The sequence below is a fragment of the Chlamydotis macqueenii genome, chromosome Z (genome assembly GCF_036417535.1).
Source record: "Chlamydotis macqueenii isolate bChlMac1 chromosome Z, bChlMac1.mat, whole genome shotgun sequence".
Lineage (NCBI taxonomy): Eukaryota > Metazoa > Chordata > Aves > Otidiformes > Otididae > Chlamydotis > Chlamydotis macqueenii.
The window spans coordinates 67,656,243-67,678,434 of NC_141593.1; the positions used below are offsets into that span (position 1 = coordinate 67,656,243).

Genomic DNA, 22,192 nt, shown 5'->3' on the forward strand with positions numbered 1-22,192 from the left:
CACAGCACCTCCACAGGCTGTACTCTGAGAAATGGAAAGAGCACAGTGTTTATCTAGGCATTCTCAGATATTTGCCCCTGAGTAGCAGAACAGAATCATGCCTGGTGCTTCCAGTTCTTGCTAAAAGACAAAATCTACTGTGGCTGTGCTGGCAGGAAGCCTCGGGAAATTCCACTGTTGCCACTTACAGCCAACAGCTGAAGTCCATGTAAGTATTTAAGTAGACAACTCCTATTTCAGCACTGCAGTCAGCAGGCATCAGACCTCTCACAGAAGTGAAGTACCTTTGAGAAATGAGTATCCACAGAATTATATTTGAGGATGCTAAGTATCTGTAACTCTTGGCTACTAACGCGTTCAGAGGTCCTCAGTAACCCCAGAAATCAGGACCTCAAGTGTCACAACTATTTAAACTTGGAAACTGTCTACACAGTTTTCTTAGGGATACCGGAGCAAGGCAGAAAGATGTAGCGATTTCCTTTGCGCTATTACCTGCACACACCAGCAATTCTGCAACTCTTCCAGGCTGTTATCAGTAGTACTTACCAAAAATTTTCAGGCAAATGCAGACAGTATGAGTCATAAAGCAAAACAAGCATTAGTGCTTTCTGCTGTGTAAAATCACCCTTGACCAACAATAACTGATAAACTCAGGGGGAACGTACTTCTGCACACCGGCACTGTGCCACTCCAAAGCTTGTCTTCTTGGCAAGTCCGTTCTGCATCACCCTGTGAAATAAAAGAAAATGCTCAAAGAACTTTACTTAGTCAACTCTTTTCTCCCATCAACATTAACATCCAGCAAGGCCAGGACATTTTCCCTCTATGTGCAACCCACGTAAAGAGATAGTTAAATGCTACAGCCTAAGTCTAACTAGCAGAGTTTAGGACAGAACTCCTTTCTGCAAAGTAATGGGTATTGTTTATAAACCAAAACTTTGTGGGGCCATTTCGTCAATTCTCTTGTCCTTCTCTCTGGAGTATCAGGTTTCTTGTGAGTTTTACCATTCTTGTTCCCAGGAATATGTCATGATGACAAATTTTCTCCTTCCAGAACTCATTTACAGAAAATCTAACTAGCATTTTTTTCAATAGCAGTACAAGCTTGTATTTCATAAACATAACTTACTGGTTTTGTCCATATCCTACTTATTCTTTAAATTTGCTTATAAATAAACTTATTTCTTTCTTATGTACAGGCTTTGTAGCCAGTCTAACAGATCAGGATTTATTTCTTATTTTATTCCAAGACATGGAGAACAACATTTAAATTTGTCCCTTGAAGTAATGTACTTTCATTACAAAGCAAACCCATTGAGAAGGGCAGCTGTTTAACATGAGTGTTGTATGGCATCACACCCATTGGACTTTGCTTCCCGAAGGAAATAAACCAGGACTTCTCTTCATCAGCAGGGAGACAGATTGACGCTAGGTGGCGAAGACGGAACACAAAAAGCTTGGAAGGACTTTGTACTGTATGAAAGCACTGGTTTATTACCTCCAAAAATTACTTGAAACAGCAATTCTACTGTCTAAATACCAACCCACCCCTCCATCTCCAGTGATACTACAAACGTGGCAAAATAATGCAAATTACATTTACTGTTACCTACGCATTCTCTAAACTTTCCTTATTTTTATACTGAGTGACTGAGTGAATTCAGTCTTGACTGGGTGCATTCATATGTATAAAGCTCTTAATTTATTATTGGTGTTAGGACAGTACAAAGGAAGCAAAATCCTGTGTTCTGCTTGGTACTCATAAAACACTAAGAGCCAGCCTCTGTCCTGGCGACACCTCATCACCTCATGTCTCTGGACATGACTGTGCCCTGCTCTGCCATCACCTCGGGATGGTGGTGGACCATCCTGTGCCTCAGCAACGTGCTTTCAATCCTGAATTCACAGCAGCTTTTGAAAACACACCTGAGGCAGCTTTGAATTGGCTAGCCTGAGGCCTGATAACAGGAGAGCAGTGCTGCTCCAGAGCCTAGGTGGGGATAAGAGCCCAATGCTCACAATAAAAACAATGGACAGGAAAGAACTTTGTTCCCTTCTCTATCAGGGAATAAAGCTGCTGTTGAACAAACAGGAATCTCTTTGCCTTACTAAAACAAGAGATATCACTTTCATACCATCTAGCAATGTCATAGAACTGACGGCAGTGGAGTTTATCAGGAGCTTTGAGTCTGAAAGGCACAACGCAGCAGATATAATACCTGGGACATTGTGAAATCGAGGGAAGAATGCAATCTAACTCAGGCCAGAGAACCAGTTCAAGAGAAAAATGAAATTAAATCTTCCATCATTTATGGTCACAAGCATATATAATACTTTATTTGCAGGGAGCTGAAACAACCTTCAGTTAAAAAAAACCCCAAGATTGAAAGGTATCTGCTGAACATGTGTTTGGGGTGCTTATATTTGCTTCAATTATACCCTTAAGTCATCCAAGGGCTATCGCAGACATACCAGGAGCATTCTACAGACAGTAACAACAACAACAACTGCTTCTGTGGCAGTTAAGGGAACATATCAATATGGACCAGACGTAATACATTCTCATAGACATCACAAAAGAATTGAAAATGACAACTAAAGGTTTAGATGCTGGAGATTTGAGCTTCCTTACTTGTATTTCATAGCCAGAATCACATTTATAAAGAATCACATCTTTGTAACTGTATTTAGTCCCCACTATAAATCCATGCTCTGGAGACTCTGGGATCCCACAGGACACAGGAATGCAGATGTCATCAGTAAATGGGGGCACCCAAATGCCACTCTCCTGAAAAATAAATATAGTTAAAAGTATGAAGGCATCACTTTATATGCTTCATTCATATCTAAATGAAAAAGTTAGGAAAATCATAGTAGAAGCATCCAATGGCTGTGGGTGTACAGATGAGGTAATGCAATATTATCTGTGCAATCCTTAATAAACTCAGTAATTTAAGTAACACTTTTAAGATGTCAATACAGACTGGAACTCAGCTTTGGCAGGAATGTTCAGCTTAGACTTACAAACCAAAAAGCAAATGGGGAACTAGAAGCTTGGAAAAAGCAAGTTACTTGTACAAGGTCACCTAGTAGCTCAGGGAGCACAACAGGAGAAGAATGAAAACTACAGCTGCCCAACTCCATGTTCTGTATTTCTCTGCTGGCTGAAGGTCTAACAACATGAGTAAGTGCTTCAGCTGCCTTCCCAGACTCTCTAAGCGCAGTGCGATACTTGAAGAGATACTCAGTCAAACATATCTACTCCTACTTCTCCAGATCTTTGAAACAGCAAAATAAAAGCAAAACCTTTCCTTATAAAGTGTTGATTCTGCAAAACATGCACGCTCAGCTTTTCTCACATGAGCAGACTTAATGACTTCAGAGGTCTATTTACAAGCTTAAGGCAAGCTTGTTCACAGCTGATATGACAAGATGTTACTAGCAGAACTGGTAAGGATGTTTGCTGTCTAACATACAGAGGATTCAAGTTTGTACAGCTGCACAGTATATTAAAATGTGTGCTGCCTGTTATTCTGTAAGAAAAGAGCTTTGCACACAATTCTCAAAATATATTAGAAATCTGGGACATAATTTTTTTAAATTTTGGACATTATTTATTCCCTGAAGTGTGATAAAATGAATGCTTTCCTAAAGGACAGCATTAGTTTTTGATGAAAGAAGAAATCATTAATACCTAGTTCTGAAAGGAGGACTCTTGAATTCAGCAAAGGTAGTAAAATAAAGCAGTACAAATAACACTATACCTTGCATGCAGATGTGCTTGCTCCCACCAGAGTATACCCTTCTACACATGACAAAGTGATGTTTGTATTCACGGTGAAGTTGTCCCCAAGTACGATCACATGGGTGATATTTCCTGGGAGGGGACACTTTCTGGGGCAACAGGAAATACTCTGAGGAGACCACTGTCCGTTTTCCTGGCAAATGCATACATCCACCTCTGTCGCCATTGTGTAGCCTTCCAGGCATCTGCAACACAGCATGAAGACCTGACCACAGAGACACAGCTCGGGATAAGCCAACCCATAAATTACAAAGTCAGACAGTAATTTTTCAGCATTAGTTGTTCATAAGCACACCTTGGGACTTCTCTATTATTTTAAAGTAACCCTGGAAGAAGCATGCCTGGACTGAGTTTATTCTGTTGCAAGAGATGGAAGCTTCAGACTGATCTCCATCTGCTTCATGCTGCTGCAGCACCAGAATGGAAAGTGAGCTGGTGGCTTTGGAGTTTGGAGGGTACTGAATGCTTCAGTGCAGTTCCTTCCCTTTGCAAGGAGGGCTTCTGGTTAGGTAAACAGTGTGTGAGTGCCAAGCAATTCTAAAGATGATTGCACTTTTTTTCCAATAACAAACTAAGCCTTAGGCTGACCACAGGCCATTTGCTTAGAAATTTAAGGCCGATTCATTCTGTTTCACATGGTGCTTCCTCAAGAGCAACTCAACTGGCTTGTACAAGTGGGTTCACTTGTAGAAAGGCAGACACAAGCACCCCCTTCACCTTGTTAAAGATGCATGGAAATGCCAAATACTATCAAATTCATCCACATGCCATCTCTCAGTTCTGTCCTATGCTATTATTTGCTTTTACTGCCAAAACCCCATCTCCCCTTCAGCCAAGGAATTCCTCACCTTGGAGAAAGAGATCCATAGTGTGCACACTTCAGGAAATTAACAAAAACCATTTCCCTCATATCTGACAAAGCAGTAACTTTGCATCAGCAACACTTGCTGGCAGTGCTGTGTTGCAGTACCAAAAATGGGACATGAGGGAGATCAGCCCTTCTGTATTACAGCAGGCACCTGAAGCAGGAGGAAAGTGTAAATGGGTGCCAAAAGGGGAGAAAAATTGCACACCCTGCTGACTGTTGCTGCCATCTGATAAGAAAACTTGAATGGCCAGACCAGTGTTCACAAGGAGGAGAAGAGGAACACAAAGTGGAATGGAAAACTGAAGGTGGTGGAGGAGTGCAAACAAACAGGCTGAAATACCTTGCTAGAGTTTTGACAGTGGTCCAAATATTTTATAGGTGTATGGGAGTGTGGGCTTTGCCAATCAGAGCATGTGATAGAGCTTAACCTTTCTTCCAGGTCTTTTAAAAACTTGCACTGAGAGTGCATAAACCTTCCATTCCATTTCATTCCTTCACAGATTTTATGGAAACACAATGGCAGCAGCATTCTTACCTGTATTGGACCTTGCTCCCATAGGTGTAAGTGTTCCCAAGAACCTCTGCATTTGGGACAGAAGGTGGTGGGCCACAGCTTAACAGCTCACAGCTTGGGTATGGCTTCTTCCAGACACCAGTCTCCACACAAGTCAGTTCTGGACTCCCTTGCATAACAAAACCAGTCAAGCAGGTATAGATGATGGTGTTCTCATCTGCAGAGCTGCTCCCGTTGATAAATGTATTGGGGATGATGGGTGGAGAGCCACAGGAAATCTGTCCACAGCGAGGAAACCCAGAACTCCACTTGCCAGCTGCCTCACAGGTGACTTCAGAAGGCCCTAGCAGTTTGAAGCCCTCCAGGCATTGAAACTGGGCACTTTTCCCACAGCTGAAATCTGTACCAAGAATGACTCCATTCTGAATCTGTGGTGTAGAACACAGACAGGGCAGGCAAGACGGAAGGCTTCCACTCCAGGAGCCATTGGACAAGCACTGCCGTAAAGAATTGCCATGCAGCTCATAACCAGGGAAGCATACATATTGGGCAAACTGCCCGTAGGTAAAGTCTGAGCCATTCAGAAAGCCATGGGAGATGTCTTCAGGAGGTCCACAAATGACTGGCTCACAGTGTGGAGCTTCTGAATCCCAGGTACCATCACTCTGACAGGTAAGCGTAGACACTCCTTGCAGGCTATATCCTTCGTTGCAGTAATAGTGCACTTCTTTCTTAAAGCCAAAATCTGAGCCACTCATTCTCCCATTAGGAAGAGGGAGTGGCACAGGACAGGTCACAGCTTTGCAAACTGGAGCAATTCCACTCCAGCTTCCATTTGCAAGGCAGACTCTACTCCTGTCTCCATCTAACAGGAAACCTTCATTGCAGCTGTACTCTGTCTGTCTCTGGAACGTGTACTCCTCTCCAGTCACCTGCCCGTTCTCCAAAATTGGTGGTGGGCTGCAGGAAACGGGAATGCAAATTGGTTCGCTACCATCCCATTTCTGGTTCTCTTGGCATGTCCTCTCTCTGGGGCCATTTAACTGGTACCCAGGATCACACTCATAGTAGACAACACTCCCATATGTGTAGTTTTCCCCTCTTATGTTCCCATTCATAACCTGGGTAGGTGCGTTGCACGTTATTGCTTTGCAGTATGGAGCACTGTTACTCCACTGTCGACTTGGCAAACATAGTCGTGTGTCAGAGCCAACAAGTGTGAACCCTGGCTTACAGGTGTACTGCACTGCGCTGCCGAGGGTGTTCTCAGTGAAATGTAAAAAACCGTTCTCTGGGGGAGACAGCAAGGTGCACTGTATTGAAACACAGGCGGGGGCCGTGCCATTCCAAGCCCCATCTTCTTGGCAAGCTAGAACAGGGTTTCCGAGCAGCTCGTAGCCAGAGTAACAGGTGTATAAAATGATAGTTCCAAATAAGAAACTGGTGAGCTGCATCGCACCGCCCTCCTTCAAAGAACTTCTGAAGTCTTTCAAATTGTCAGCCGGTAACATATGCGATAGGGAGGGACCCTCTGTAACACTCTCCTGGTCAGAACGCCTTTCCACATGTTTCACCTGCACATACTCCCCAAAGTCAATGTGAGGAGGCAGGCCACAGTCTGTTGGGAGGCAGGTTGGTGTGGAGCTAGACCAGCCTGATTCTTCACAGGTCTGCATGGCAAGACCAGACAGCTGGAAGCCTGGCACACAGCTGTAAATGACCATGGCCCCATAGCTATAGTCTGCACCCTCCACAAAGCCATTCTCGATGGGTTGAGGGGGCTGGCAATTTATGGCTTTGCAGGAGGGAACATCTCTACTCCACTCCCCTGTCTCTAGGCATCTCAGCGTTTCCTCCCCTTGGAGCTGGAACCCTCTGTCACAGGAATACCTAACAGTCTGCCCGTAATGGAAGTTTGTGAATGAGTATTTGCCATTGAGGATCTTCTTAGGCCTTGGGCATTGAATAGGTTTGCAAGCTGGCTTTCCTCCAAGCCACTGGCCGTCTTCTCCACAGAGGATAGTTGTGTTCCCCACCAGCTCGAAGCCTGGCTTACATGTATAGAGGGCTGTGCTAAGGAAGGTGAGGCCCTGCACATCAACAATGCCATTCTGAATTTCTTCTGGCTGGGGGCACTCCACAGGAATACACTCAGGCAAAGGCAGGCTCCATGAGCCATCAGCCTGGCATCTGATGGTAGACTCACCCTTCAGTAAAAACCCATCCACACAGATGTATTTTACAGTGCTACTAAAATGAAGAGATGAAGTCAAGGGGTCACCAAAGGGGATGTATGGAGGTGGAGGACACTGGACAACCTTGCAGAAGGGAAAGGAATCATTCCACTGTTGGGAGGGCAAGCATTTCAGCACAGAGGAGCCATGCAAAACATAACCCTCCTTGCAGGAGAACAGAACAACACCAACTTGGTAAGCCACTTCCCTCAAGACCAGCTGGTTTTCTGCCAAGGGTGGTTCTGGACATTTTGTTGGCACACACTTCGGGCTTTGCTTTTTGCTCCATTTCCCAGACTTCTGACATGTCCAAGAAACATCTCCAATCAGCTCATAGCCTTCATTACAGAAAAACTCAACTTTGGAGCCTGTATCAAAAGTTTCTCCCTTGGAGTAGCCATGCTGGATGGGTGGTGGTTTTCCACAGCTGAGAGGAACGCAGTGAGGAGGTGATTCACTGTACCATTGCCGATTGGCTTGGCAGATAAACACTGAGCTCCCAAACAGCTGGTAGCCAGACTCACATTCATAATTTGCCTGATTTTCAAAGAAGCGTCCAGTTGTTTCCTGCAAAACAGATAAGACAAGGACACATCTGAAATGAAGATGCATGACTGGGGCAATAGGAGGCTAACTTCATTTCTTGTGTTCTCTTAGTCTAGCTTATAGCTGAATCCTAGACACCACGAAAGGCTGTATGCAAAGGAATGAATGTAAATAACTGACACAGAATGTCTTGCCTCAAATGATGCACTGTGCTGTCAGGAAATCCGAGAGCACCATCAAAAGAAAACAGAAAAGTCAAAGCTTAAAAGGTAAAAGCTATAAAATATTTCCTCTGCTTTCCCCCTTACTGACCCATGAGGCCAAAAGATGTACAGACGGAAAGAAATGGGTCAGGAGAAGCTGCCATGAAATGGCCTATTGTTCTTATGATTCTTTAGCTTACAGGCATATTCAAGGCTAGAGCCTACACATGTACTACTACGAGGACATGTTTATAAGTGCCACATATGCAGGTGTAGGGTCTTCAACAGGCAGCTGAGGAGGCCCTCGAAGTTGCAGGCTGTGCTCTGACTGAGGTATTTTAAAATGTCTCTAACTAGAGCGAGTAAGGAAGACAACACAGAGTGATATGCATTAATCAGAGGATGTACCTGTGTGGGAGTCTGAACAATCATTACTATTACTGCTGGAAGCCCATGTAGGAACTCAGATGCAACCCCTGCCCTCATTTTTTAGCAAATGCAAATTTCGTCGTGGCTAGACTTGAGGAAGGAGGAGGGATCTTCAGAAGAAAAATGCTTTAAAAATTCAAAGCTAAATCTTTGCAACAGTGGTCTTGATCTTCCTTACCACAATATTACCCTTGTGCATCAAAGCACAACACAGGTTAAACAGTTGTTACAGTTTTGGGTTGCCACAAGATTTTTAACTTCAGGCATGGTTGCAATGTAATTTGCATTTGATAAGGAAAGGGAAGCTCTGACTTCAGTAATGAAATGTGCTTGCACTGAAAGGAGACAAAATATCCTAATGTGATTTATCTATTGTAAATCAGTTTTTTTTTCATAGCAGGGAAAAGAGCAAGGCTTGTGACCTGGCAACAATACTTCAAATGTCTCCAGACGGCACTGGAAAGCCACCCACCCACCAAACAAATAAAGAGTAAGACATTAAGGAAATCAACTGATTGTTATATGGCATCTTGAGTCTCCTAACTGAAAAGCCACTTTAAGATAGGAACTCCCATGGAAATGTCCATGCTTTTCAGACACAATCCTGCTGCTGCAAATCCACCCATTTTTCCCTTTGCTTATTTCATCCAGTCATGTGCTTCCTCAATTTTAACAGGACAGCAAAACAGAAGAAAGAAAACCCCAACAGTGGCAATTGTGAAGACACATTAAGTTTGCTATGGTAGCAGGCAGATGAGAAAACTCATTCTGTACCTTAATAAAGCCATTCTCAAGCTGCGGTGGTTCTCCACAGGACACTGGGTGGCATGTGGGCAAACTGCCACTCCAGTTGCCAGTGGCCTCACAGGTACGCTTCTTCTCTCCCTTGATGTAGAACCCCTTGTTGCAGCTGTAAGCGACCACTGCTCCGAAGCTGTAGTTGGCCCCACTGGCATAGCCATTGCTAATGTGGGGAGGCTCTCCGCAGCGAACAGGGATGCACTGGATGCTCAAAGGAGAAGGATTCCACTGGCCCCCTCGAAGACACTCGATCTTGGCTGAAGTGTTCAGAACAAAGCCTTCCATGCACTTGAAGCTCACAATGGAGCCAGCTGCAAACCTGGCTTTACTAATGGACTCCAGGATGCTGTATGAGACGGTGGATGGCTTTTCACAGAAATCAGCTATGCAGTGGGGCATCTCTCTGCCCTCTGGAGGCACCCACTTCCCTTCTGCATTGCAAAGTAGCTGTGAGTTGTCAGCCAGGCTGTAGCCATCTGAGCAGAAGTAATAAGCTATATCGCCAAAGAGGCGGTGGCCACTCTCTGGTGATGCATTTTCCACATGGGGTGGTTCATCACAGGACACTGCCAGGCACTGCTGGTGGCTCACACTCCACTCGCCGCTGGCTAAGCACTCTATGGCTGCAGGGCCAACTAATGTGTAACTGTGGATAAGGAAACCATATAGGAAGTCAAAAAGACAAGCACTGTCAAATGCTACCTACAATTTCCTGAAGCCCTTGCAGCACAAGCTTGCTTGCTAGCACCCTGGAAGAACAGGATCCTTTACAAAAGCTATGATCAACCTCAAAAGGAAAATCTTAAAGCCTACATGTCCGTGGGTAAGGTATCACAATGAGGGATATCCTAGCACACCTTGTGTATATTGCTTCTCTCTCATTTGTCCATCTGATTACCACTCCTCAACTTCCATTTTGCTTGAAACTACCACAACAAACCCAATATTGTACTGCAACAGTCCATTCAATCCTCAAAAGAAACTATCCCACTGAGAAATTCTTCCCCTTTAGCAGAACTGAATAGAGAAGAAAAGAGTTGAAAAACACATAAAGGCCTCTTGGTTTCCTGTATGAGCCTTATCAATCTATTTTCACACTTGCAAGCAATGAGAAACACCTTAGTGAGTTACCCAGACATGCTATTGTGGAGAACGCATGTGGCAATTTTGTAACAACTTCTTCCTAAAAAACCACTGTAAAAATTGTTATAAAAGCCAATCAAAAAAGTAATGCTGAGTAGAAAAAAAAATCAGCTTTTACGATGAAATTCTACCACATGATTACTGTTAGTGTAGCTGTATTTCTCTCATCTGTCTCTGGGATGGAGTGACAGGCATTACTCCATGTTGCTCCACACCTCACTTAAAAACCTGCTGCTTAAACATGCAACAGCACAGATACAGCACCTCTGACTATCTTCTTTCTCAGTTTTGAAATCTCTGTGGGGTGTTCTCACAGAAAGTAAAGAAACAATAACTACTGCAAAGTCCCCAGCAACTCTTTCCAGATGCAGGCTCTAAACCGGTTGTTCAGATTTTGACGGCAACATCTGTAAAAGTGCTTTGCCTTGTCTGCAGGATTTGTTTTCAAAGCCTCACGACTCGACTCCAGAAAAAGAGCCTATTATGTGCCAATGTTTAATATGACCCACTCTATTCATTGTCACAGACAGCTGTTACCCTCTTTAAATGCTGCTATCCTACCCCATTCACAATGCTTGCACAGGAAAGAGAAGCAGCTTTTAAAATCATAATACAGTCAAGTAAACAGAAAAAGGATGCTTTGCTTCAATTATGTTGCAAATATTATTGCAACGCCAGCTTCTAAGAAAAATGCTGGTTTACCAATCTACCTTTTTGCATCAAGAAGGAGCACAAAATCCTCCAGTCACTTAGGGTCTGACCTGAAAAAAGCTCTGCATACCTGCTCTGCCTTTTGGACAGAACAGTTTCAAGAAATTTCAATGGGACTGCTCACAGGCTGTAAAGATAAGCATGTGCAAAGGTTCTTGTAGGATCAGAGTCCAGCACTACATTTATGCCCAAGATCATCAAAGTGGAGCCTTATTTTTGATGAAATTTCGTCTGAAAAGGTCACTGATCTGAGCAGACAGAAATGAAAGAAAAATAATGCACCTCAATAAATGAGGAATAATAGTTTTAAGGAAGCAGAATTTAGAACATCGGAACAGACAATTCTCAAAACACATCAAACAGATGTAGTCTAAAGAGACATAGGGAATTCTTTATGATCAGGGCCATTAGTTTACCACAGAAGTACTAGCTCTGTAGTAACTCCAAGGGAGAGGACTTCCTGTTGAATTGGTCTGTCATGCCCCACGACTCCTCTCCATTCTCCTTTTCCAGACTGTATTCAGCTGCTGTGAAACTACTTTAAGAAATGCTTATGTGTCCTGTACTAAATTCACGGCCCACAAAATAACCTCCATCACATTTAACATCCAGAGAGTTAAGACAGAAGCAGTAAAAACGAGTTAATGTGCTGTTATAAAGGACCTGTGAAGCACTGTGCCAATTTTACTTGTCCTGAGTCTTAATCCAGTAGCGCTAATCTACGTACCCTTCCTTACACGTGTAAGAGACTGTGTTTCCAAAAGTAAAGTTATTTCCATTGATGACCGCATCTTTGATGACAGGAGGGGATCCACAAGAGACAATGCTGCAAGCTGGAGGTGTGCTGTTCCAGTTCCCTGAAGATGCACAGACAAGTACAGAAGATCCCTGAAGGCTGAGACACAAAGATCATTATTAAGGGTGCCATTTCAGTTCAGGTGAGGAACAGAGAGGGAAAGTGGTGCTTTGCTTCTCACTGACACCCTGGCCCTAGTGAAACTAAGGGCAGTCTCTCACTGTCTTCAGTAGAGGCCAGAATCTCACCCTCTGTTCATGAAAAAACACTGCTGATGCTGCCAACAAAGCTGGTCTTCAGACTATTTTGGACAGAGAACTGGTGGAATTCATGTGGGGCCTCAGTGCACTGCCCAGACACACGCATAAGCTTTGCCCATCTTTGAGCCACAAAAGAAAGTCATGGGGTGCTTAAATGTTTATTTAAGCTTAAAGATTTACTTGTACACCATCAACACTACATCAGTCTTGAGACTTGCAACTAGGCCTCAACCCGAGACCTGATTCACTCAAGGACTTAAACACTATCTTCACTCAGAACACTGAAGGAAATGCTCCAGTTCAGGTTTGTTTATATAAAGGCATTCAGTTCCTTCAGGACATAAAGGATTTTGCTTGAGTGAATGGTCATAAAGATTTAAAGTTGATGGTATTTTTTGGTTTCCTTAGGTCAGGAAACAGCAATGCATTGGTACAAAAGGTGTGACTCAGTTGTCTGAACAGAGGTATTCAACAAAACCCTGAGATGCCCTGGGTGAACCCTTGGCTCCAGCTGCTATGTCAGCTGGCTATGGATTCCCAGTAGGCCCAATATGCCATATCTGAGAGTCCTACACCGGTGTGCCTGATTTCCTATGATTTAGTCTCAAATCCTATTAGATCCCCATATTTATTTGACTGAAGTGAGCTCAGGGGTTTATGGAAGAGCACAACACTGACCTGTAAAGCCCTTACAGGTATGGCACAGGCTCTGCCTACCTGTGGCAATATGTTTAAGACAAAAAGCACATAAGAGATGCTTGAAGGAAGAGACTGAGTCCATATTCAGGTCCAAAAATAACGCATAAGAGGGACACTGCTTGGGAGGGCTTCCTCTGGAGTGATGACCACAGGAGAAAGGACTTCTCTCACCAAGCTATGATAGATAGGTAAAAAGCTACAAGCGCTGTGGTATTTGCTGCCTCTATGACCTATATCCACAGTCAAAAAACTCACTGACACTGGTAAAAACACTGCATGGTTTAGTGGGGTATAGATGAGCCCACATTGTGGACCTATGATTTGACACTACGGGGGACTGCAGCTGAGGTACACATTTACATTAACACAATTAAAACATTCATCAGATGAGTACACCTCACCTACCTGCCTACATCTGGACAAGGGAATGCCTGCAGCAGGAAAATACGGAAAAAAATCAGACCTGAACAGGTCTATATAAGACCACTTGCATTAGAGTAAATCTGCTAGAGGTACAAGCAGATATACAGGAGAGGCATAAACCTGCACTTAAAGCCACATCCTTGGATACAGCATTACTGTATTCATTTTTAATTGCAATATATTAAAAATAAGTTTGCGATATAATGGCTTACAAATGTACAACAGAATAAAAACCTAGCATAAATAACTACTACAAAGAGCTCAAGCAGTAGGTTCGTGAATTCCAGAAAGTTCTTTCACCAAAAGCCTTGTAAAACAATAGCAAAAATAATATTGGGTATGTCCTAAAGCTGCAGGCGTATGACAACCTTTAAAGACAAATGAGAACTTTCAAAAATAATGACAACTATTTATCTGAATATTCAAAATATGTCTTTGAGCTTGATGGTAAAATAAAAGCATTGCATATATACATATAGCAAATCCTGAATGACCTTCTTAAACTGCTCCAATTCAGGATGAAATACAGAATGTACCTTCAAGATATAAAGAAGTCTTTTAAAATTCTATTATAGTATTTTATCTTTCTGAGCAATGATGCCAGCTTTGTCTCTTTCAGACATAAGTTAGACCTTCCCGTAAGCATTCTACCTGCATTTGGCTCAGGACTATTCCTGCACTTACCTGTATCCATTGTCACAGGTGTATGATACAGAGGAAAGGTAGGTTGTGCCAGTGAGTGTGTATTTTCCATTGCTGATATCCTGTGGGCTAGGACAAGTCACCATTTCACAAGAGGGAGGAGGATGATTCCAAACGCCACTAGCAAGGCACAGAATTTCCTTTTCACCCACTAAGTTGTATCCATTGTTGCATCTGAGTTAGAAGAAAAGAAGTGCTATCAAACACAGAGCCTTTTATGCACAACATAATCAGCTATCCCTTTTCTCCCTTCATGCACATCTGCATATACCATCTTTCTCTGCAAGGCTTTGAGAGGTAGTACTGGAGTAAACATTTGGTTCTGCTGGTGAATAGCCACAGCTAAAACCAAATGCCTTTCCATTACTTTAATTCCATCTTGCTTTTTCCCTTCATTTCAACCACTCTCTCAATTCAGCCACACTCCATTTGTTGCCAGACTCTCAATCAGTTATTAATACAGCACTTCAAACATACTGAATTCCTACCTGTACACCACCTTATTGTGGTATGTGAAATTTGAGCCCAAAATGGCACTGTTCTCTGGAATAACTGGACCACCACAGGATATAGCTTTAAAAAGACAGGATCACAAGAGAGGTTGATACAACACAAATGAAAAACAACAGAAAATCAGGATTTGCTTTGTTTTCTCTAAATACGTTTGAAGAGGTATAAAGCCCTAGGTAACACTGGGTTCATGACTAAACGATAACTGACATTTAAAACTCTTTATCTGACTTTACCTTACTGAGAAATTTGATTAACTGGAAATAGGTAGTTGGAACTATTCTACAAACCACGTGCTTGACTGTCAAGAGAACTCCATATTCACCCCCCACTATGGACAAAGTAATTTTTTTTGACATTGTCTTTGTCATCCCTCCATTTTATCCTGCTGCTTCACCTCATTAGTTCTGGTTTTCTAAAGAAATAATGTTTGCAATTATACCCTGTAGATGTACATGCAACAGCCTGTCCTCTCTGGTTGCTTTTTATCCACTGAAACAGAGTTAATGATCTTTAAAACATTAAGTTCCCACAAGTTTCTTGAAAACGGGAGGCTGGGTGGAGAAGAAAGCCACTTTTAATTCTTGCATTAAAATGAGTTTATGCCTTTGACACTTTGGACAATCTGTGTAAGAGAGTACCTCTATGAATATGACAACTGTTGTAAAAGCTTCAACTGGTGTTTACGTCTCTTAAGACAACAAAGACTTCAATACTGAGACCAAGGTCTGCTAGGACCAGGTTTCATTAGCTGCTATGGCCTCTAAAGGCTCTACACTACTACTTTCCCCCTTCCATCTCTCTAGCAACATGTATTACAATACATGTTCTCCCCAGGTAACACACCTTCACAATATGGTATTGGGTGGCTCCACTGTCCAGACTCCATGCATGTAAGTTTAGTCACTCCTGTCAGCTGAAAGCCTTCTTCACAGGAAAACGTTACTTCACTGCCAACACTGTAAATGTCCCCATATAAATGGCCATGCTCTGGATTTCCTGGATTACGGCACTTCACCGGTTCTGAGGAGGAAGAGAGAAACTATCAATAACATAACTAAATACCAAGTTTTATAAACAAGATGCAGAAGATATCCTTGGGAATCTTCTGAAAGTAGGAAGGCAGAGCATGTGGAAAACACTCGTAAGTAGATTACAGCCTCACCGGCTTTTCTCTGTCCTGTATAGAAGTGATAGGCACTGAAGATTTGTGCAAGTAGGCTAATCTTGATACAGAAGAGCCCTCTGTAACTGAGTCTGCATTCACTGTCAGAAGCAAACACATCTCACTGTCATTTTTCCCTCTGCGAGGGAAAGTCCACTTCAGCATATCAGCCTCGAAAATGAAATCAGCTCAGCTACCTTTCATCCCAGCCTATGCCACTGTCTTGTCATTTTCATGGAAAGTTACCTTGCTTAATGTTTTCACAGGCAGCTCAAGCCCTACTCAGATGCCTGCAATTAAGTATTTCTTCACTGCACAGCTCTGCTCTGAGAAGTGACACATTATGGCATGTGGCCTTCCCAGGTCTTCAGCACATGTGGTCACTGTGCAAGAGGGTTTTGCATGTGACTATGTCTTGCAGCAGAATCCCAATGACAGTTTTCTCCACAGGAAGAGGTGAGTTCTCAAGAAACAAAAGGAGACACTTCATTGGAGCCTTGTTCAGGCCAAAGTGACCTGGAGATGATAGCACGCCTGCCCTGTACCTCTCTAGATATCAATCACTGGCAACTCTCTTCTACAGGATACTGGCTTACACAAAACATTGGAAAGGCTAGCCTGATGTTTTTCCTTCCCATACCTGCACATTTTTTACCATCTCCTGTGTAAGGAGGGATGCAAGTGCAAACATAGGATCCATTTGTGTTGAGACAAGATGCATGCTCATCGCAGTCTGATCCAACAGCGCATTCATCAACATCTACAAAAAAGAAACACAAAAAAGATGTCTCTAGGGTGGTATTTGTAATAAGTACCTGCTCTAAATTTCTGTCTCACTAACAGTCAAGAGGAATTGCTTTAACTAGTAGAATTAAAAATCACTCTTGCTTCAACCACATTTTTGATGTACTAGTAAACGTATTTAATATTTAAATTAATATTTATGCTTTCTATATAATTCACTACACAATATTGTGAAACATGCGAAAATCAGAGACAAAGCCTATTAACCTTCAGTCAATATTTCCACAAAAAGTATCTAGTTTCCAAGTACTAAAAGAACAGACTTCATAACTCATGCGCTATTACTACTAGTTTGGACAGACACTATGAGGGAGGACTTCTGCACTAAGCAATTGCTTGGGAAATTCTCTGTACTTCAAACTTCCCTCTTGTAAGACAGGAAAACTTAGCCAAGAGGGGAAACACTCTGAATATAAAATATGATTAGAGCCCCATCTTTGCTGAAGAATATTCCACTAGAGTAGGCATGAGAAATGCTTGCAGTTACCAGAAAAGTTAAAATTAGTTTCAAATATATTAGTTGTTATAATTAACTATTTATATGATAGCAGTGCCTAGAAAAGCCAATTGATGATTTATGCTCTACGTGGCTTGGGATTGTACAGCAAGAAAAAAAAAATCCCTCACTCCAGAATACTTCCTATCAGCTTTCAAATCCTTACTGTACAGAAGTGTTCGTGGTATGTAAACAATGAGTCATAAATTGCAAAGGGTCAATTTCAAAGTATCTAACTGAAAAATGCTGGCATCAGGGATTACTCCTCGTATAAGCCTGACTGTTAAAGAGAGAGAACAATATTTCATTCAAAAGCTCTGCTACAGGACAGCTGTTGAACTAGATATATCATGCAGCCATACTGCTGGAGTTCTTTGCCCATTTCCAGGCAAAAAAGCAACTTGGTTAAAAAAGCAACAAAATCTACTGAATTGGCGTGTTCATTCTTCACTGCTGAATGAGTCTGGCCAACATGAAAAGAACTCAACAACATTCTGAAAAGAAAAGAGAGTTTCTTCTGGCACATAGGATGAAAACTGCAAATTAAAATCAAAACAATTGCCAATTACACAAGCACTGGGAGAATTCAAAGAGCTACCAGAGCAGAACTGGAAGGATTGCTTCTCCTGTACTGTCTTGTAAGGCAAGGAAGAGTGGAAGGACACTAAGAATCAGATCCCTAACAGAGCAGAAGGAATGCCCCAGGGCACTGGTGTACCAGGCTTTGTTAGCACCTGCCTGGAGTGTGAATCAGAAAGGTAAAGGGTGGGTCAAGCTGTCAAAGGCACTCTTGTTTTCATTTTCCCCTTAGTCTACTCTGCTTTATGAGAGACAAGGCAAGCTCAAAGGTGGCACAGGGCTCTTCCTTCTCTACATCAGGCTTTCTACTGCACATACATCAAATTATTGGAACAGCCTTGCAGCATCTGCTCTGAGCCTACTCATCTTTAGGTGTTGTTATAAAGTGCAAAGGACAAAAGAGGGGAACAACTGAATGGATGGTCTGTCTGGAGGTTTGAAGGAGTCTTGCTAAACAGGACTCTACAAAACCAGATGGATCCTACTCCAAAGTGAATTTTGGCAGAACTAGAAGACTGTTGGCTTTCCTTTTGTTTGTCTTGACTTTAAAAAAAAAGTATTATATCTACACAAAATAAAAAGTCAAATCAAACACATATCTTGCCAGATTGTTACCCTGCAACTCCCATGTTAGGCATGACTAAAACAGCAGCAATCCAAGCTAGCTAGCGGCTTCCAGCAGGAATCTGCTGGAGATGTAGCCCTACAAGAACAGTCACACCCAGTTCTTTGTACACACTACAATGCTGGTCTGTCTCACCTTTCAGCTCATGCAGCTGCATGTGGTACACCAGACCTAGCTGGACCAGGAACAAAATTATGGTGTGAACCGTGTCCGTAAGTGCACTTGAAGCCCTCTTGATGCTGCAGCTGCTTGCTGACAGGCCTGTGTGAACGACCACTAAACCCCCACAATGGAAGAAGGCTCAGAGGACACGGGCAAAGGTGGTCTGCCCATGAAGCTCACAAGGTGTGATGACCACTGCTGTTACAAATAAACTGACTCAACACAAGGAGACAGGAACCTGCCTTTGTTTTAGGTAGACAACTATCAACAGGTGACTGCATCAGTTGGTAGTATAAATGTTTCTCCTTGAGTTCACTAAAGGAGCACGAATGTCTCCCTGAACTAGCCAGACCAGCATGAGCGGGAATTAAATATGTGGCTCAGGCCAACATAGAGTATAAAAACCAGACAATTAGCAATGGGCTTGAGCGGGCTTCAATCCACAGATTCATTCCTGGCTACTGGGGACACCCAGCGTCATGGTGGAGAGCATATCATAGAGACTGGTAAAGGGAAACACATTGGTATTGTGACAGAACTGTGTATTGCAATTGCTATATTTTGCTAAGTGTAACTTGCATTTATTTGTATTGTGTTATGCAGTATATTTTGTATCACTCTGCTAAATCAGAAGCCCTGCGCAGCATCAACTACCTTCAAGTAAGTAAATCTGATACTAAACATGACAACCTCCACGTGTGGAACATCTAAAAGAACCTATTCAGAGACTGGTGTTGAAGCACAGGGAAATGCACAGGTTAGAAGCAGAGAATGCAAGGTCTCCAGGGCTAACTGAACCTGGAAGAAGAGAGGCTGGGAGTGCGATGCAGGCTTATTAAGCACAGAGTGTGGGGCATACAAGAGGACTGACAGAGAAAGGTGCCAGAATGCAATTCTGGTTTCACATAATGGTCAACATGGTATTTCAGAAATGTGAATATTTTGGAGTATGATTTCTGAGACTCTGATCAGCCTTCACAATTTCAGAACGAAATCCCATCCAAACCCAAGGGCACAGGAGAACTGCACGATCACCAGCCCGTGCAGCCACATGTATGGCAGATCTCACCAAGGCAAGATGGTGAAATGCTGTTCCAGCTCCCATTGTCCAGGCACAACATTCTGGAGTCCCCCAACAAATAGTAGCCATTGTTGCAGTGATAGGTAACGGTACTGCCAGCAAAAAAGTCCTCAGCTGAATAAAATCCATTTTCTAAAGGTGGAGGTACTCCACAGCTGATTCCTGCAGCATGAGTGAAAAAAGAGCACAGACATTAGCAGACCTGACACAGATCAACTTCAGAATAATTCCCCATGAGAGCTACCACCAGAGATTTTTTCTCTACAACTGTGGAATCTCATCCATAAGAGGGCACAGACCTTTTCCGAAGTAGCTAATTGGTTCCAGGTCCAGCAGAGGGTTTTGTTTTGTGCGTACTTGTCTATCAGAGACTCAGCAGGACTCCCCAGTTCCTGCTATTCTGCTAGCTGTGGAGGAGACATCCGTGACTAAGATCTGGGAAGATGTCCTTTCAGTTGCAGAACACTTCCCCTAATAACTAATGATCTTTGGTGAGTTTTAAGAAAAAAGGAAAACTAAGTTTCCCTCCATAGAGGTTCCTGTTATTTACTTTCACAGAAAAATGAGCTCAGTATTACTTTGTTTGAACGTTGACAAACTAGCTAAAGGATTACTGCTAAGAGGTTAGAGCACTGGTCCAAGACCAAGGAGTGCATGAATGATGGAGAGATTGGAACTGACCTCACATACAACCTTTGGCATCACTTTGACACTAACCAGGGTAAATAAGCCCTTCTCATCCCACCTGTGCCAGCAGAAAGTGTCACTGTATCTGCCTGCCAGAGGCTTCTGTTTACACTAGGAGAGCTGCTTCTGTACATCTTCATTTCAATCAAGATGACATGAACTTATTCCAACAGCTACACAGCTCATCTTTGTAACTACTTGGATTGTACCAACTCCTTGCTCCCCAGCCATATGCAAGGACCACGCAATAAGACACTGTGAAGTGTTTAGAGCGCGTGGTAATGGAAGCCAAGTACTCACTGTAGAGGAATAGAACTGAAGAGCCTGTAACAAAGACAGGCTGTCAGGTGGTGGGGACCTGTAGTTTTAGAGGTCTTTGCAGGCAGGCAAGGAGAAGGATCCTGGTGGGTGAAGGCAGTGATTACAATCAGCCTGACTCAGTCAGTAGAACAACCTTTTCTGTACCACACCTTCCACTGTAAACTCCATAGTTCTTTATGCAGGAAATAGTTATCTTCAACACACTTTCATTTATCAGGTACTTGTGGAATAGGCTGAGAAAGGCCAGTGGGCCAATCTGACCCTCATTCACTCAGCATGTTTGTGGCAGGTCAACCCTTTTCTGTCTGAGCTCTGAGCTCAACAGGTAAAACTGCCTGGTTCCATACAGAGAAACCACACTGCAATACTAAGAGGATTCTGGTGGTTTGTCACTGATAACACCGCAATAAAGAGCAAAGCAGTCTCTGCCAGTGAACTTATGCTCTGCCCAGCAGGACTTTCTTTTGGTTAAGTCCTCACATGTGTGCTGTTCTTTAGGCAGAAGAGGACGCAGATCCTGGATTTGTGCTACAAACAACTGAATAAAGAGTAAGACATGAAAATTGCATCAAATCTAGATCAAACCATTTTAAAGGTATTTTAAACAAATTTGATGATTTTCCCCAAACTACTGATCAATTTTGGGATCATGTAATACCTGCTTCTGGAGCTAATTTACTATCCTGCTGAAATGAAAAATATAGTTAGCTCCAGCACATGCAACTGCAGTCACATGTGCAGTCACAGTGGAGGAGAACCAAAGGCAGAAGCAGAAAAGTAGGAATCAAAGAACCCTGGCAACCTGAATATATACAACCTAGTTCCTTAGAAGAAATTCTGTAAGTCTCAGAGCACTTCTAAGTCCTGACAGGAATATCTGCTGCCTTTAAAGAAATTATTTTTATAACATGCTAATGCCAAGGCTTTTACCTCAAACCAGATGTTCTCAGTGACACTTAAAAATCACAGAGATACTCTAGCATTTCCTGTGCATCTTCCACACTCCTGCTGCCACTGGGAAGAAAAGTTCAGAGTATCAGATTGCTGATCCAAAGAGACTAATTTCTGTCAGAGGCACTAGAAACTGACTGTAAAAGGTGGCAGAATCCGATTGTGGTGTAGTTCCTGCTCAGTGAAACATGAGTTTAGTTTTAAGTGTGTATATATATGCCGTACCATGGATGGATTCAAGTGCATCATAGCTGCAGTGATAAACAGGAAACGAATAGTGGCAGGTTTCAAATGAAAGCTAGAGTTTCCTAATCCTGTCGGCCCACTGAATCAACTCACTTTCACAGCGGGGAAAAGGCCGTGTCCACTGTCCCAGGTTAAGGCAGTGTTGAACAGAGTTTCCCACTATCTGGAAGCCTGGGTCACAGGAAAGGCTCACTTTTGACCCTGGCTTTACATCAGCAGAAGAGGCCCGCAGATGTGGTGTGGATCCTTGCAAAGATGGACAGTCTGTGGACAAAATACATGCATACAGTAAGAGACACAGCTATGTGCTGAAACGAATAAATTCATTATCTGATGTTTGGTCCTGTATAAGTTTATCCAGGAGAAAGCTTTGGGAAATGTTATGTATACTGCAGCCTGCTCAGGTTCAAGGAGTTTTGAGAATGGTCAAC

General features: G+C 42.8%; 1 protein-coding gene across 3 annotated transcripts in view; it reads right to left on the reverse strand.

The window, feature by feature from the left end:
* SVEP1 (sushi, von Willebrand factor type A, EGF and pentraxin domain containing 1) overlaps positions 1-22,192 on the reverse strand; it is a 131,246-nt gene that overhangs the window by 21,847 nt on the left and 87,207 nt on the right. For all 3 annotated transcript variants that reach the window (XM_086770749.1, XM_086770750.1, XM_086770748.1), the window contains 12 exons: positions 21,855-22,025; positions 19,545-19,718; positions 16,450-16,569; positions 15,491-15,667; positions 14,623-14,707; positions 14,117-14,308; positions 11,982-12,149; positions 9,374-10,046; positions 5,209-7,988; positions 3,765-3,990; positions 2,633-2,788; positions 666-729 (listed from right to left, as the gene is read on the reverse strand). In XM_086770749.1, coding sequence (XP_086626875.1) covers positions 666-729; positions 2,633-2,788; positions 3,765-3,990; positions 5,209-7,988; positions 9,374-10,046; positions 11,982-12,149; positions 14,117-14,308; positions 14,623-14,707; positions 15,491-15,667; positions 16,450-16,569; positions 19,545-19,718; positions 21,855-22,025 — 4,986 coding nt within the window. The remainder of the gene's footprint in view (positions 1-665; positions 730-2,632; positions 2,789-3,764; positions 3,991-5,208; positions 7,989-9,373; positions 10,047-11,981; positions 12,150-14,116; positions 14,309-14,622; positions 14,708-15,490; positions 15,668-16,449; positions 16,570-19,544; positions 19,719-21,854; positions 22,026-22,192) is intronic.